We start from the raw sequence: 17180 nt of genomic DNA on the forward strand, positions 1-17180 counted from the left end.
TCCTGGGTGGGTGGAGAGAAGAGAAACTGCAGGGTAACGCCCTGGGCCCAGTGCCCCACCTACTCACCGGAGGTCCTCCTGTCCTCCTGTCCTCCTGCCAGTGCACGGGCTGGCCAGCACAGAGGGCACAGGCAGATACTGGTGCACCCTCATGGATTGCTGCTTCCTGGGGAGCTGTGCTGAGCCTCACCACCAACGTGGGGCACCTGGGGATCTTGAGTGGTGGTCTCTGGAGGCCTCTCTCACTGCTCTCTCGCATGCCTCCATCCCACCCCCTGCCAGCCAGGGGCTTAGCTCCCTCCCCTGTCCCTCTCCAGGTGTGAAGTAGGAGGTTCCACCCTGGGAAGGCGCATGGCCAGCACATGGACGTGTGGACAGGGAGCCTGTGCTTTGGCCTCCTGCCGTCTCCCTATCGGCCCCCACCCCAGGCCATAACTCCTAGGAGGCTGGGGGAGGGGGTGGGGCAGAACCCAGTGACCAGGGCTGTCCAGCCCTCCCAGCCCAGCCACCCTTGTCCTCGCTGCTTTGTGCCCAGAAGCCGAGGTAGCCTGGACCACCTGGGCCCTGCTGCCTTCTTGGGGAGTCAGCAGCATGTGCTCAGGTGCCTGAGCTGCAGGTTGGAGTTGGCGTGAGGTCTCAGGGAGGACTTTACAGAGGGGGTGTCAGAAGAGGACACTGAGGGACAGACACCCCACAGCAGCAGCCGGCCGGGCCCTGTCCTGCCTTCCCGGCTCCCACTGGCCCAGGAAATGGGAGTTCTGCCCCACCATCCTGGAACTGGGCCTCCTGTGGGACCGGCCCAGTCCTGAGGGGAAACTGTGGCATTTGGGAGGTGGCATTGGGCCCTTGTCCCCCCACACCAGCTCTCCCACCCTGGCAAAGGGGCCTGGTGGCCGCCCCGCCCTGGGAGGAAGCCGGAGCTGGCCGGGCCTGGGGAGCAGGCCCCTTGTGCTGACACAGACATTCCGGCGGGCAGAGACGCCCAGCTGCGCTTCCGCATCGGGAAAGCATTTCCCAGACGGCAGCCAGACCCACGGCTCTGGCCTGAGTGAGTGTGCCTGGCGGCACCGAGCAGGGACGTGGGGCCAGTACCCACCGGGGCTCTGGGTACTGCTAGGCTGTGGCAGCCTTCTGCCCTGGCTGGCGGCTGCTCCCAAGTTCCTGGACCAGGCCAAGTGCATGCAGGGCCCAGAGCCCTCCACTCCCCCGGACCCTTACAGAGGTGCTTGGGGCTTACAAACCACGAGTTGCCCTGGGCGGTGGACTGGGGCATACATCTCCGTAGTGGGGACTATCAGGCCCCCCAGAACCATGTCCTGCTCATGGTGGGCACAGGCATCACTGTAGAAGGGCAAGATGAGGGAGTGAGAGGGAATGAGGGACGAGGAGGAAGGAGGGCCAGGGACAGCCGAGCAGCGTGGGGTGGGTGTGGGCCAGCTCTCCGAAGGGTGCACTGGGAGTCATGGCCCCTCAGGCAGGAGGCAGGGGGCCGTGTAGAGCCCTGCAGGAGCCGAGGCCAGGGAGAGCGGGTCAGCAGAGGCAGGACTGAAGCCAGAGGCGGCCTCTCTGGGTGCTGCCCTATGGCTACCACCCTGAGCTCTGGTGGCAGCCTGTGGGCACCTGTGTGGATGGTGGCCTGGAGGGTGAAACCCCACCTCTTCCGGGTGGCACGGGAGACATCTGCTGCGTCCTCTTCTGAGGGAGGAGGCCAAAGGTGGTGGCTTGGTGAGGACAGGAGTGGCACTGGGGTCAGACCTGGCTCCTCTGGGTAGCACCTCTCCCCCGTGTGACCTTGAGCATCTCACTTCGCCTCTGGGAGCTCATGTTCCGAGCACAGGGTTCAGGGCCACTAGAGCATGGCCTCCTGCTCTCGGGGCCCTTCTGGGCAGAATGAGGCTTTACTCCTGGAGGGCAGAGGGGAGAGGTGAGGGTGCTGAGCAGGGTGAGGGAGGACAGGAAGCACGGGGGTGCAGGGCTGTGGGGCCGCAGAGCCTGCTGTGGGGCTGGCAAGGCAGACATGGGGGTGTTGTATGGGCAGAGAGTGGGCAGCATGGGGGCATCCCTCTGCAGAGTGACCAGGTCCACCCTGAGGGAGGGTGGGGTGTGAGCCCTGGGGCCTCACAGAGCTCTTGTAGGTGTCCAGCGCAAGGCTCTGCTCCGTGTGTCCTCTGCCCAGATGTTGTCGCCGAGTTCCCCAGGCCTAGCTGTGCTTGAGGAGTGACCCCTGGAGCACGGCTGTGCCTACTTGGCCTTGCTTCTCCTTCCTGAACAACATGTCCAGGAGCCTCAGGCCTCCGCGTCCTCTGTCGCGATGAGCAGACAGTCCTGAGGGTCCCAGCCCATCACCTGTTGGCGAGGTGACGTGATTGGCAGTTTCCTTCCCATGTCTCTCCGCACTTTTCTGTGACACACCTATTGTCTCCCTGCGGGCCTGGACCCACTGGACCCTGGCCTCTCAGCCCCAGCATCCCGTGGCCAGAGGGCGGGACCCTGTCTCTGAGAGCCTTCACAAAGGAGGTGCACACTCTGATAGTAAGCAGTGCTGCCCTTGGAGGGGCTCTGTGCACACAGTGGCCTGTCCACCTGGGAGTCTGTGGAGGCTCCCGAGGCCAGGGTTGTGTCTCTCAGGGAAGGGGCCTCACCCAGCAGAACAGGCAGGACCATATCCACACTGCTGGGTACTAGTGGGCAGTACCTGGCAGGCTGCGCCCTGGACTGCAGACAGGACTGGACAAGGTGGGAAACCTTAAGCCCATGGGGGAGGCTGTCTCTCTCCCATGGGCTTAAGGTTGCTGGGTGAGACCACTGGCCAGTAGAGAATGCCCTCAGCCACATCTCGGCAGGGTGTTGGGCTCCCGAGATGGGGTCCTCTTAGGGAGGGAAGAGGCTTTTGGGGGCTCTTTAGGGATGGGCTCATTCTCACCTGAATCCGGGCTGGGGTTCTGCTCGAATCCTGTCATGAGGACAGTCTCTTAAGCTGTCCTGGCCTCGATTTCCTCATCTCTAAAGTGGGGACAGTGGCCCTCACTCCAGGGACATGGTGAGAGGGTGGGTGTGTCCTTAGAGCCCAGGGCTGGCACCCACAGGGCACTAAGTGGTTGTTTCTCATTCTTCACCACCAGCCCCGTGCACGATTCTAGGCTCTAAATAACCCAGTGACTATGCGGCTGTCCCCACTCTCCAATCCATGGTCTGGGGGGCCCAGGGAACACGAATCCTCTTCCTTTCCTGGTGGATGGGTGGTGTCCCCAAGCTTTACGCCGCTGAATTACCCCAGTCATGGGCCTTGTGCCCACTCACCACTTGTGGTCTTCAGAGGGGAGACGTCCATCCTGCCTAAGGGGCTGGCTGCTCTGGAGATGCCGCAGGGAGAAGAGCAGGATCTTTCTGGAGGGGCCTGGGGCTGGTGTGGGCTGGTGGGTCACCCCACCACCCCCGCCACCCAGTGCAGGAGCTCAGCCTGATGCTGGAGCCTTCCAGTCAGCACGGGTCGGTCCCAGACAGTGGTCACTGCTGATGGTCACCAGACATGGAGCGCCCCAGCTGGCTGGGCACAGTTGTTCCATCCTCACGGAGCCTGGACAGAGGGCAAATGTGGTAACCCTCAAGTGTAAGTGAGAGAGGGGTTTTGGAGAGGGGTTTCAGGAGTCTCCCGTCTCATCGCAAAGGTGAGATGCGCGTGGGGGTGGGTCAAGTGCCCACAAGGCCTGATTGTAGAGTTCCTCAGATGACAGCTACTGCCCACCCTGGGAGGGCTGTTTCCCACCCAGCTGGGGGCTAAGGCTGTGTCCCTGAGCTGAGAGACTTCTGCCTGGACACCTGTGTGTGTGGGGGGGGTGTTGCAATACCCCTTCCTCGCTTGGGGGATTCTTTCCCAGGCTCCCTCTGTACGGGTCCCTGGTCCAGTGGAGAGTGATATATTGCTGGACACTGGGCCCTGTGCTTGGGGGGGCAGGGGAGTCTTCGCCTCAGGATCCACATTGTCCGCCTTCCTGTTCTCCCCACCAAGCCTCCTCTGCAGGGCCTCCGCCTTGCAGAATGTCTTCCTTTTCGCTTTGGTTTCTCTTCTGTTGTTGGCGCCGGCCCCTGTTGGTGCGTGTGTCTGTGCATATGTTTGTATGTGCCAGTGTGTGTGCGCCTGTGTCTGAGTTTGCGCGTCTGGGTACCGTGCGTGCGTGTTCGCACCCGTACTGTTTGTGCACGTGGGTCCGTGTGCGTGTGGGTGCCTGCGTTGGTGCGTGGGTCTGGGTCCGGGTCCCGTCTGGTCTGTGAGCGCGCGCGAAGGAATGCACGGGGCGGGCGTTGGCGGACCCGGCGCGGCCCCCTGGGGGAGCGGGGGGGCGGGGCCGTGGGCGGGGGCGACTCCCTCGGGCGTCTGAGGATTTGGCCTTTACCTGCAGGGGGCGGAGGGAAAACGGAGAACATAAAGGCGCGGGGCGGGGCGCGCCGATCCCGAGCCGCTCCCCGGAGGCGCCGGGCACAGCAGTGCGGAGCCGACGGCGGGGCTGCGAGTGCGCTCCTGGAGCACGGAGCCTCAACCCTGAGCCTGGTCTGAGCCCCGAGCCGCCTGCCCCGCTCCCGGCGCACGCTGGTCAGCGGACCAGGCATGGAGGCGTCCCGGGGCTGTGGCGGCCTGGCAGCGCTCTGGTGCCTGGGGCTCCTGGGGGGCTTGGCGCGCGTCGCTGGCACGCACTACCGCTACCTCTGGAGGAACTGCTACCCGTGCCACCTGGGCCAGGCCGGCTACCCCGTAAGCGCTGGTGACCAGAGGCCAGGTGGGCGCAGGCGAGCTGCGGCAGGGGCGGGCGGGACCAGGGTGCCCGCTCTGGCGCGTGCTCCTTTTGTTTCCTCTGATTTTAAAAGTTTGCGCCCGGCCGCTGACAGCGCAGAGGCTGAAGGGAGCAGGATGGGGCAGTGCCAGGCAGGCAGCCCCTGCCTTCAGGACAGGGCCCCTCTGTCCTGAGGACGCATACATGCGCATCCCTCTGGTTGTTCCGGCTGCTGACAGCAGGGACAGACGTCACTTGGCCCGAGGGAAGAAAAACACCCTCGCCTTTGCTTGGGTGGCAGGAGTTCCCCTCCGATGCCCCAGCAGCTCTGAGAGTCAAGTGAGAAGGCAGAGAGAGAGGTCCTCAGGGACTCTGAGCTGTCTCCTGTCCAGGGTCCCAAGTGGCCGGGACCCTCCTGGCCGGGTGTGGGTGTGTGGCAGGTGCCATCCTTTCTGCCCTCACCCTCCGAGGCCTCACAGGCCAGCAGAGGGGGGCGGCACCCTCCCTGGGAGGCCCTGGGTTTGCAGTCCCAGCAGCTTGTGAGGCAGGAGGCATCCTGACCAAGCCATCCTGCCTCTCTGCAGCTGGCAGCTGCCACACTGGACTGGCCTCCTTCCCTGTGGCTCCACAGAGCCTGCAGGTGGGCACCCTGAGGACTGTGAGGTGGAAGGTGTGGCGGGTGGCTCCCAGTGAGGCGGCACCTGGAGAGGCAGGGGCCGCCAGCGCTGCCTGCCAAGCCCTCAAGCCCTCACAGTCTCCTGAGTATGGCTCCTTAGAGGACTCCCTTGGGGCAGGTCTTACCTCTCATGCCCAAAGTACCTGAGCACTGAGCAGAGCCGGCCCATCTCCCTTAATGTGGCCACTTGGCCCAGCTGGGGCCCAGATCCCCCACTCCCCACCCCTCAGGAAGCCCCCCTCCTGCTTGGTGGCACAGACAAGACTAGGCTGGCATGTCAGTGCACCACCAGGGGCACAGGTGCCTTGACCTCAAGGTCTTGAGCTGAGTGTGGCTGAGCTCTGGGGAGCGGGGGCTCCTGCCCTGCTCCATGGCCTTCAGAGGGGCAGGGAGAGAAGAAGGGCCTGTGGGCAGCGGTGTGCCTGTGAGAACCCGTGGCATGCGCGGGGCAAAGCTTGTGGGCAGGGCCCCAGGGGCTCATTTTCCCTGGAGGCTCTGAGAAAGCTTTAGAAGGGTCTTGGGGTGGTCTCCGCAGAGGCAGCTCTCTGCCTGGTGTGTGCTGTGGGGTCTGGAGCTGGCAGCACCTGGGTGAGGGCTAGTGGGCGCCCCACAGGCTCCCGACAGCTTGCTGTGGTACTCCCAGCCCCAACTAGGCAGGCACTACAGTTCTCACCCAGCCAGCCTGGGTTGTCACAGTGATGTCACCATGTGCCAGTGTGTGCTACTGATCCTGTCATGAGGCTGCCAAGTCCTCAGTCACTTATAGCCACTGAGGGCTGCAGCAAGACCACAGGACATCTCTGTGGCGCCCTGGCCTGGCTGTGCCGAGACCCCACCAGTTGGCCCCTCCAGATGGTGCTTCCTGGGTTTTCCCTGGGCTGCTCTGAGGGAGATGGGGCAGAGTGGGTTTGCCCCTGGGCCAGCCTGGCGTCCCTGGAGTGAGCAGCTCCATCCGACTTGAAGGTAAACATGGGGACATCTGTGTCCTTGCTCCTTTCAGCCCTCACCCTCCGTTCAGCTTGGGCCCCTTGTGCTGCAGGAGGATGTTCCTGCTAAGTCACAGAGCCTGAGGTGCCCGCGCTCTGCCGGCCCTGCTGGGGCATCTCAGAGTTGGTCCCTCTGCATGACCCCATCTGCACTGCATGTGTGTAGGCAGAGTGGCAGGTACCTAGGGTGCAGGCCTGTGGGACCAGAGAGTCGAGAGAGCCAAGCTTCAGCAGGTGCTGGGGGCAGACAGCGCTCCTGTGGGCCTGGCCACATGGATGGTGCTTGAAAGGACACAGTGGGCCTCCGTGTGGGAGCTGGTGCATCTGCCCAGAGCTGACCTTTGGGAACTGAGGGTCGCCAGCTTGCGTGGTCTGAATCTGCAGAGGCCCTGAGCTAACAGTCAGGGAGCTCCGTGTCCCTCCAGTGGCCACGTCGGGTTTCCCCACCTCGGTGATTGAAAACAACAGATGTTACCTGACAGCTCTGAGGTCAGAGTCCAAAATGGACTAAAATCAAGGCAGGCAGGACTGGTCCCTTTGGAGGCTACAGGGAAGGGTAGCAGCTTTGGCTTCCTGAGCCCCTCCTGCACCCTCAGAGCCGCAGCGAAGGCCTTCTGGTCTGTCTGGCCTCTGCTCCTGTTGCCGCAGGCCCTCCTCCGGCTCAGCCTTCCTTCCTCCCTCTCATCTTCGGGTTGCTTTGTCCGACCTGGGTAACCCAGGATGCTCTGTCAACTGAGACCCTTCACTCCGTCCCAACTGCAAAGTCTCTCTAAGGTTCTGGGGACGAGGCTCTTTGGTTTTCTTTCTTTGGTGCTGGGGATTGAACCCGGGGGTGCTCTACTACTGAGCCACCTCCCCAGCCCTTTTAATTTTTTTAACCTCAGACTTGCGGTCTTCCTACCCAGCCCCAGAGTCTGTGGGACTGCAGGTCTGTGCTACGTGCAGCACACACTGCACGAAGGCCCTGTGCCTGTGGCTGCCCAGGTACGGCCAGAGCCGCGGCAGGCTCAGCAATCTGGGGGTGGCTCTGCTCTGCCACAATGTCGGCCCACCTTGGAAGTTCAGGGTAGGGGGACACGCAGGGGCCCATGGAGTGGAGAGCCCTGCCTGGCTGATCCAATGCCCACCTTCCTGTAAGGGGGATTATCTCCATTCACAGAGGCCTGGTTCTCAGAGCTGGGGGACCCCAGAAAATCATCTGGCCACATGCCATCCTGTGGGGAGACCCCAAACCCTCTAGCCCTGGACTGACTTTCTGGGTCTAGATGCTGACTGTGGGACCAGAAGCCATGTGCTATTTCAGGGTGCCCTGTGTGCGCCCTGTCATGGACTCCCTCTCCTGGCATGGCAGTTCCGAATCCCCACACAGATGTTTCATGACCAGGAAGGGCTTGGGGCTGGGTCCATGAGCCAGGCAGGCCTGGGTCTGTGTACTTGAGGAGGGAGCTGGGGCTAGGAGAGAGGAGTGCCGGGTGGGGGACTGGGAGCTGACTGTTCCTGTCTGCACTGCAGGAGGCTGCGGCTAGCCATCACGTGCAGGTGGGTGTGAGCAGGGAGGCACTGGCTGTGCAGGGTCAGTCCAGCCCAGGAGTGGGGAGCCAGCCAACGGCCCTGCTGACCTTACCTTTGCAGCCAGCAGGGCCCAGTCCTGGGCCCGCCCCGGGGCTCCAGGGAACCCGGTGGCTGAGTGCAGGCTGACTGCCTCCCTCACTGTCCCAATAGCTGGGCGAGAACACAGCCTCCAGGGCTGGCCAGCTCTTAATAAGCACCTACTGTTTGCCTGACCATGCGCTGCTGTGTGATTCACCATCACCTTTTAGGGATCTGGGCTGGGGGAGCCCTGAGCCCTCTGGGTGGGGGTGGGTGCTGTTTCCCACCCCCACAACTGACTCTCCCATCGTGGGGGTCAGGGTCCTGAACCCACTATGCCCTGGGTCCCTCTGTCTCTTTGGGGTCCTGCTGGGGGCCGCTTTGTTTTTAAGCTTCCTGAGAATCCTTCTGGCCTCCCTCTGACTTCCTGTAGGCAGCCTCAGGGCCTAGGAGGGACCCTGGAGTCTGTCCAGAGCAACTGTGGCCTGTGCGTGGAGCAGATGGTCCTGGAGGCCCAGGCAGAGACGCAGGCCTGCTGGGGTTCTTCTGCGTTGTCTGGTGGCAGCAGACACAGGACTGAAGTCCACACCTATTGTTCAGGCAAGGTGACCCTTCGTCTGCCAGCCTCACTAACCCAGACCAGTGTCCCCGATCAGAAAGCTGCCCCTCAGCTGTGCCCAGGGCATTGTGGCACTTCAAAGCCTCCACCATGTCCAGAGGCCCAGGACCTCCAGGAGAGAGCTCCTGAATTATTATTTTTTTTCCTTTTTGGTTCTGGGACTGAACCCAGGTGTGCTCTACCACTGACCCACATCCTCAGCCCTTTTTTATTTTTATTTTGAGACAGGGTCTCTCTAAGTTGCTGAGGCTGGCCTCAAACTTGGAATTTTCCTGCCTCAGCCTCCTGAGTCACTGGGATTACAGTCGTGCCCCACTTCACAAGCCTCCCCTGGAATTCTTCTGGATTTCTTAGCATTAAAGGGGTCACTGGAGTGCTCTGGGCAGTGCTGGGCAGGGGGTCTACCAGGAGGTGTGCACACTGGTGTTGGGGACGACCCCACTTTCTGTGCTCTGTTTCACCTGCCTCCCTCTCTGACTGGAAGTTCGTCCACCTTGACAGATGGAAGGCTGGAGGGCAGGGCAGGAGGCTGGGCACCCTGAGCCTTCTGCACACCCGTGCTTTCCTGATGCAGTCCTGACGGGGTGACAAGGCCTGGGGTGCAGCGTCCTGGCCTCCAGCCCCGGAGAAGGGCCCCAGGAAAGGCTCTTTCCCAAGCCTCCAGCTCACATCCTGTCCTATCTGCTTGCCCTTTGGCCTGAGCCATGGTGCTGGGGTGCTGGGGTGGGCGGCCATTGAGCAGCAGGTGGGCGGCAGAGGGGGCATGTGTGCTGGGCTGCCGTCTGCTGCCCTTGTTCTCTGTGGCTAGCAGAGACCCCACCCGCCAGCCCCCAGGTGTGGAAGTCAAGGCTGCCTCTTCCTCCTTCCTGACCTCCCTTCCTGTACCCTTGGCCTAGATCTGAGCCCTGCTGGAGGCGCTGCCCCCAGGCGGTTTGAGGGCCTGAGAGGGCCAGGCTGCTCAGGTGGCATGTGGCAGGGGCAAGGTAGGAGGGGCCTCAGGACTGGCATCGCTCAGGGGCTGCTGTCCTGGGGATGTGGCCCTCCTGTCCTCCTGGCCCAGCAGGGGAGAGGGGCCGGGAGGGGGCACCCAGTCTGGATTGCTGCATTCGTGTCCTGGGGCTGTTGTAATAAGAGGCCAGGTGGCTCGAGACCCCTGCCTCTCGGAGTGTGTGGGGTCCTTCCTGCCTCGTCCTTCCCACCCCTGGCGGCGGCCGCGGATGCCCAGGTTGTGGCCTCCTCACTGCGTTCTGCTGGGTCTCCACTCGCCCTTTCTCAGAATGACCCCCACCCTCCCCTTAGCGCACCTGCAAAGCACAGGCCGTGTTCTGAGGTTACAGAGGGACGTGTACTGGGCATGCTTAGGCCAGGACACCACCCCCACCCTGCTGTGGCTTTGCCTCAGCCTGGGGGCGGGGTTGAGGGTCATCAGCTTCTGGGCTCGTGGGCCACGGTGGAGTGGACCTGGGCTCCAGGGGACAGGCTGTGCTCCCTGCTCAGCCTTGAGGTGCTGGGGCCTCACCTCCCCAGCCTGCTCCCCTCTGCTGCACCCCATCTCCCATCGGGCCGGAGGTGGCAGCTCTTCCTGCCCACACATGCCAGCCGGTGGGGAGGATGGGCCCTGCCTCTGCACTCTGGCTCTGCAAGCACGGGCTGGGGCTCGGGAGGCTGTTCTGGCCTGGTGGGTACCTGGCTGGTAATCCTGCCCCTCCCTGCCCAGATGTGGACGAGTGCCGTGTGCACAACGGAGGCTGCCAGCACAGGTGTGTCAACACGCCCGGTTCCTACCTCTGCGAGTGCAAGCCTGGTTTCCGGCTCCACGCCGACGGCAGGACCTGCCTGGGTAAGTGCTACCTGGGGACCCTGTCCACCTCTGACCTCGGCTGCCCTGTGCGCCTGGGTGTGCCAGGTCTGGGGAAGGCCCCGTCCCTGCCCCCATGGGGCTGAGGCCTGACTGGGCTCTCACTGGGCATGGCCTCGGTGGCCTCAGCTGTCGCTGTAGAGGGAGTGTGGCTGCCACTGAATGTGGCCCTGTCCTGCTGTGGGGCATGACGGCTCCACCCCGGTGAGGTGAGGCCAGGCTGCAGCAGGTGAAGAGTGTGTCCCGAGGCGCTGACTCAGGTCCCTGAGACCCCAGGCGCCCTCCCTCTGCAGCCTGCCCAGTTCCATTGGAAAGCCGAAGCTGCCTGTGGTGGTCACTCAGCAGGACGCAGGCCAGGCTGTGCTGCCCTCGAGACTCGGAGCCTCAGGCTGCTCTCCAGCAGTCGGGGAGGCTGCCTGGGTCCCGTGGAAGGCAGGCACGTGAGCCGTGCCTGACCTGCAGAGCTGGCTTCTCGGGGACTCGGAGTGTGCGCTGCGGTAGGTGGGGAGTGGGGCGTGAGCCCCTGGCGCCCAGGGTCCTCTCAGCATCTACTGTGAGCTCAGTGGCGCCTGAGGACACAGACTTGGCCTCCACCACTAGGGGAGGCAAAGGGAGGTCCAGGAGCAGCCGAGCAAGGGGGCCGCCCAGGGATCTGGTGAAGAGCCGTGCTGACCCGCACTCTGCCCCGGCTCTGGACGCAGTGCTCTGGGGATGGGCCTGACCCTCTCGCTGGCCTCTAGGGGGCACGTGGAGTTGTCCTCTAGGGGACTGAATGAGACGCCCCTCTTTCCACCCTGGAGATCCAGAGTGGAGCCCGGGCTCCCTCCTGGTCCTGGCTGCTGTGTGGCTGGCAGCCTGCCAGCCCCAGGGGGCCGCTCCCCCACATGCAGCACATGTCCTTCTGCTCCGGGAGCCAGGCAGCTGCCCTGGGCGGGAGAGCAGAAGCAGCTGCAGGAATGTTGTGACGCGCTTCAGAGCAGATGAGCCGGGGCTGAGCCCAGCCGGCTGCCCGCTGCTGCTCCTGGGAGCCCTGGCAGGGGCTCAGTGGCCTTGGGTCCCCTGGTCCCCTGCGGCCTCCTAGAAGAGTGGCTTTGGGAGGGACATGTCCTCCCACTCCCTTTAGATAGGGTCATCTTTGGGGTCTGAGGTGGGGTCCCCTGCTGCTGGCTCCCTGCTGTCGTGGGGTGGGACACTCACTCCCATCCCGGTTCCCACTGCCTGATAGGTCGCCTTCCCTGAGATGCTCCCAAAGGGACCAGGACCAGGGTGGGAGGGGTCATTAACCTGCAGAAATGAGGGACGCTCCTTAGGTCTGGAGTGAGCTGCTGGCCTCAGGCAGCCCAGGAAGCATGCCCCTCAGCCTGGCCTGTCCCCTGCCCCCTCTGCCCACTGCTGTCTGGACCATTCCTGGAGCTAGGCCATCTGGGATCTGCGCACTGGGGCCAGAAGTCTTCCCAGGCACAGGTGTGTTTTAAAGGGTCTCTGCAGAGTCAGATGCCAGGGCTCCTGACTGTGGGGAGCCTCTGGGACCCCCAGCCCTCCTGGCTGTCCCAACACTACGCCTGTTTGAGTGGTTGGGCTCTCCAGAGCTTCAACACCTTCCAGGTACTGGTGCCCACCTGCAGGCCTCTCCCAGCTGAAGGTCCAGCTGGGACTCAGGCACTTTGGTGGGCTGCAGGGTAGTGACCTCAGATTCTCCCTGGACTGCAACTCTCAGAAAGGGTTTCATGCAGTGGAATGTCCCTGTGAGATATATCTGAGGGCTGTAGAGCGAGGACTGTCCTCGTGCTGAGGAACGCTGGTGGGCACTCACCACGCCAGCTCCCCCGGCACCACCCTGTGACTCGGGGCTGATGGCCTCGGCCGAGTTGAGCTGGGAAACACCTTCCTCTCCTGGCAAGACTCCGGTAGTGACCTGGGGACACAGGAGATTGGCCCTGTTCTCAAGCCACCTTTGCCGGCGCACACCCAGACCCCTTTCCCAGGGCTTTCTGGGACACTGGAACTTGTCCCCGTCTGGTGGCTTCCCTTTCCGCCGTCCATGCGTCTGGCTGTTGGTGGGTTCCTGTATCTGGAGGTCCTGAGAGTCTGGGCTTCCCATGGGCCTGCTGGCCTGGGTCCACCAGGAGCTGTCTTCCCTGTGGGCAACTGAGAGGCTGTAAGAGTGGACATGGGGTCTTCTGGGGACTTCTGGGGATTTCAGGGTGTCTCTGAGTCCCTTCTTGTTGATGAGGGACTTGTTCCTGGCTGCCGTTTTCCTGAGATGCTGGCCTGGGAGTGGGGGTAGCTGCACAGTCAGGTCATGGGTGAGGGACTTCCCTTCAGAAGTTAGGGGGTCTCCCCATCAATTTTCCTGGGTCCTAAAGGGCACTGCCCAGGCCATGCCAGGCTCGAGGGGGATGGGTTAGACTTCCTGCCCTTCTCAGCCCTCCCTTCCCCCAGGGCGCCCAGGGGGGGGCGGAGCTGTGGTCCTCCCTCTGGTTCACAGTGGCACCCTCTGCCTGAATTGCAGTAGGTCCTCAGTGGACGTGTACAGGAAGAATTAACACAGGCGCCGCGCTCTCCCCACGGGGCCAGCTGCCGGCAGGCTACACAGCTGGAGCTCAGCTGCAGCCGTGGGCTCCTCCTGGCAGGAGGGTGCTGCGAGCTCCCCTGGGGCTTGGCAGGAGGCAGGGGCTCACCCACAGCCCGGGCCCCCATGGCTTCAGCTCCCCTCTCCCCAGCAGCTCAGAGTGGGGACTTGAGGCTGGGGGCGGAAGGTGCCAGAGGGATTGGCCTTCTTCCTGCAGTGCGACGTGGGAGTCTCAGGGTGGGCCCCCTCGCGGGCTGAGGGACCTGGGAAGACCTCAGAGGAGGCGGCTTTTGAGGGGGGCCTAGAAACACATTTGAACTCACCTCCAGGGCAGGGGGAGAGGACGGGAAGTGCATGAGCTGCATATCCCTGATTCCAGATGATCTTACGGGAAGAAAATGCAGAAGGTTCCGTTTCCATTCTGAACAACAGAAGCCTACGAGGACCTTGCAAGTCAGTCCCTGGCGTGGGGGAACCTTGTTCCTGCCCAGGAGCCAGCATCCTGGGGGACTGCGTTGCCCAGGGTGCCTCCTGGGGTGCCCCATTTCTGGGATGGGGAGAGCAGGGCCCCGCCAAGCCCAAGGGCTGGTCCAGGCTTTCCAACCACAGGGGCCTGAGCCAGCGCCTGCTCTCCCCAGTGACGGGAAGGGGGCAGGCGGTGGTTTGGCTGATGGTCTGGGACTGTCACCCTTGTTTTCCATGACATCTTGCAGAGCACCAGTGTGCAAAACAGCCCCAGATCTTCAACACTTCGCTCAGGGGAACCTTCTGCCTCTGTGGGGCCGGGGTGCTCTGAGCCGGCACGCCCCCTGCCTGGTGGCCCAGGGGCCAGCCTCTCTGACCTTCTGGACTCTGGCCTAGACATGTCTGTCTCCTCCTGTCCCCTGGGTTGAGCAGTGGGGCCAGTCTGAGGACCCACAGATGTCACTGGCTCAACCCACAGAGGTCCCCTTCAGGTGCAGTGCCCTGGCCAGGCCCACGACTTTGTCCTCCTCCTCTGGGATGGACGCCCCTGCGGAGGGCTCTGCTGTCAGCTTGCAGGCCCCTGGTGGCCTGGCTGCCCCTGCCTGTGTGCCCCACCCAAGAGTCAGATGCAGCCAGTGTGTGCATGGCTGGACGGGATTCGCCGTCCGCTGGCTCTGTCCCTCCCGCAGACCTTGGGGCCGACCCCTCCGTCCCCAGGCCTGGGTCATCTGTGAGGACAGCGAGGGACTGCACAGGCCCTGCTTTCCCTTTGGCTCCTTCTGGGGGGCAGACTCCTCAGCCCAGGCCCGGGCTGGGTGCAGAACCTGTGGGGAAGGCCGGGCAGCAGAGCTGGGGGTGCAGATGAGAGAGCTCCCAGGGTTAGTCAGCGAGCCCAGTGAGGACCCGAGTGGCGTGGGGAGGTCGAGGAATGACTGGGGCCTGCGGTGGCCCTCACAGATGCCACGCACTGCTTGGGCCGTGGGCACAGTCCTGCCCCCTGGGCATGGCCTGCCCCCTGGACCTTCATATCTGCTGGATGAGACCAAGACTGATTTAAATGACAAACCAGACATTTTCACAAATGAAAGAAAAAAAAAAAAGGGCTGTTGCTTGCAGGACTTCCCGCAGGATCAGGGAATGGAGGAGGGCTCTGGGCGGGGCAGTGGCTGGCACAGCTGGGTTGGCGGAGGGTGTGGGGGTGCGTGTTGCTCTCCCTGCTGCTGTTGTCGCCTCTCCAGGCCACACTGAAGGGTCCTGGTGCTGTCTGTGGCCAGGACAGGGGAGGGCGGCATGACTGGTGGGGTCACGGGTGCCACCCCTGCTGATCTCCATGGTGCCCTTGGGAGGGCCCCCTTTAGAGAGAGCTGGGGTGGGGGCAGGATGCCCAAGGCACGGGCTGCCCATGGGCAGAAGGGGTTGAATGCCTGTCCTCTCCTGCCTCCCTGGCTCTGCCCCAGTGGAGGGCTTCCTAGAAGGAAGGGTGCGGTGGCTGGGTGGGGGGCCTTCTCTGGACCCCGAGACCACACTCATCAGAGGGTAGTGACTACAGAACCTCGTGACATCAGGAGGACCAGAGCTGCCCGGGGTCAGCCCCAAACCACAGTGCTGGGCTGGAGCTCTGGCAGAGTGAGCTGGCGGGCATGGCCTTCTGTGGTGTGGCCCATGGTGACCAGCTCCCGGTGGCCTGGAGGCCAAGACCTTGCCAGCAGAGCTGCCCCCAGTCCACCTTGGACAGCCCCACCTGCTGAGCCTCCTGAGGCTGCAACAGTGCCCTCTGTCCAGCAAGCTGGAGCAGGTCCTTGGCCTATAGGAAGCGAGTTTTCCAGGGTGCCCAGTTTCCTCCTCCTTTTGCAGGGGTGGGTGCCCACGTGTCCACCGGTGATGCCTGCTGGCCGAGGCGGATTTGCAGCTTGACTCTCGGGTCCTGCAGGCAGCCTGGCCGGAGGGCAGTGCCTCCAGTCTGCAAGCCAGGAGTCAGGGAGCACGGGTCAGTGTGGGCTTCCGTGCCGGGACGCCAAGGACTGGGTGACTTACACAGTGGAGGTTCATGTTCTCGCTGTCACAGCTGCTGGAGGTCAGAGATGAAGGTGCTGGCAAATCTGGGTCCTGCAGGATCAGGGCCCCACCTGCCTGACCTCACTCTACCTTCATCCCCTCCAGAAGGACCCTGGCTCCAAATGTGGTTGCATTGGGGTTAGGGCTTCAACAAATGTGTCTTTGAGGGAGAAACATCAAGTTCCAAACGCCCTGTGTCCCCAGCTGTATTCACTTGGGTCTTCTCTGGACATGGGCGTGGACCTAAGCCAGGCCCTGGTGGGCAAGGCCCCAAGCTGAGGGCCGAAGACGGGCAGGACTGGCTCCGCTCCCCAGGACTGCGCACACAGCGGCAGACCCCGCTGCCTGTAGCTTTCCCTTTGAGACACACCACTTCTGTGGTGTAGAGGTGGAAGGGAATCGGCGGTCATGGAGGCAGCTCCGTGAGCATGTGCCTGTGCACAGGGAGGCAGGGAGAGCCTGTCCCACCAAGGCCAGTCCCCAGGCCCTGCCTTCTGATGAACGCACCTAGCTTTGCTTCAGGTCTGAGCTTGGCTGAGTCTTTGGTGTGGCTGGTATAGGATCCCTGGGCTGTAGGTCCCACAGCTGGGGCTCAGTGGCCAGACTGCCTGGGAACAGCCCCACAGGCTGGCCTCTGCACTGGGGAATCTGCCTCTCAGCCTTCTGGGAATCCCCCACGCAGGATGAGCAGAGGACGCTGGCTTGGCTCCCTGGTGTGCACAGCTTGAGAGCATCTGGGATGTCCCAATTCTGTGAAGCAGAGGACCAGAGGACAAGCTCTGTCCTGGGACTCTAGGCTGCACAGGGACCCCAGCCCCTCCCTTGCGTCTGCCCCTGGTGGGGAGCCTGCATGAGGACCCCAGGCCCTCCCCGGTGTCTGCCCCTGCTGGGCTCACCCTTGGGCCCACCTCAGGGGCTACGCCCCTCTGGGGGTACTGAGGAGAAGTCCCTTCCAGTCCTGCACAGCCCCTCGGGCCCTTGTCGTCCGTGGTCCGTGCTCCCTGCTCGCCTGCAGGCTCTGCCCCCCTGAGCCTGCTGGTCTGCCTGCTGATCTGCCAGACGCGTCTGGTTCCCATTAGGCTGCTGAGGAGGGGTGCCGTTGGTGTGGTGAGCACAGATGAACAGAGTCCCCAGGAATGTGGGGCCAGCTCAGGTCATGTGGCTCGGGAGCCCTGAAGGGAGGGCCAGGGCTGAGCAGAGCTGGAGAGGTGAGGTTGGCCGGGTGGGGGGCAGAGTTGGGGAGGTTCTGTGGGGGATTGCTGCAGTTCTGCCCTGCTTGAGTGTGCCACAGCCACAGGGTGACCACTGCCTCCCCTGCAGCAGCTTTGCTCGGGTACTCGTGGTGGGGGGACCCTGGGCAGTGCTCTCCAGCATGGTCGTGGGGAGGCAGGCGCTCTGGCGAGTGCTGTGGTTTCTGAGCCAGCTTGCTCCAGGGAAGCCCGGCTCTGGCCGACAGCTCCCCGGGTTCACGGAGCCCCAGCAGCTCACGTGCTCCACACGGCACCACCTTGGCCTCCAGCGCCTGCTCCTCCATGGTGCCAGCCCTGGCCCCCAATCCTATATGCCATGACCGTCACTGTTTCCCAAACT

At 63.4% G+C, this 17180-nt stretch overlaps 1 protein-coding gene across 6 annotated transcripts in view; it reads left to right on the top strand.

The window, feature by feature from the left end:
- The window catches only part of Megf6 (multiple EGF like domains 6), a 92555-nt gene that overhangs the window by 53034 nt on the left and 22341 nt on the right, over positions 1 to 17180 (top strand). For 5 of the 6 annotated variants that reach the window (XM_058572762.1, XM_046424794.2, XM_046424792.2 and 2 more), the window contains one exon: positions 10358 to 10480. In XM_058572762.1, the coding sequence (XP_058428745.1) occupies positions 10358 to 10480 (123 nt within the window). Of the gene's footprint in view, positions 1 to 4470; positions 4776 to 10357; positions 10481 to 17180 lie in introns of those variants that run through there. The other variant, XM_046424795.1, reaches the window with a different exon arrangement.

This window comes from Marmota monax, unplaced genomic scaffold (genome assembly GCF_021218885.2).
Source record: "Marmota monax isolate L192 unplaced genomic scaffold, Marmota_monax_Labrador192_F-V1.1 WCK01_AAM20220418_F8-fsc00080, whole genome shotgun sequence".
Taxonomy (NCBI): domain Eukaryota; kingdom Metazoa; phylum Chordata; class Mammalia; order Rodentia; family Sciuridae; genus Marmota; species Marmota monax.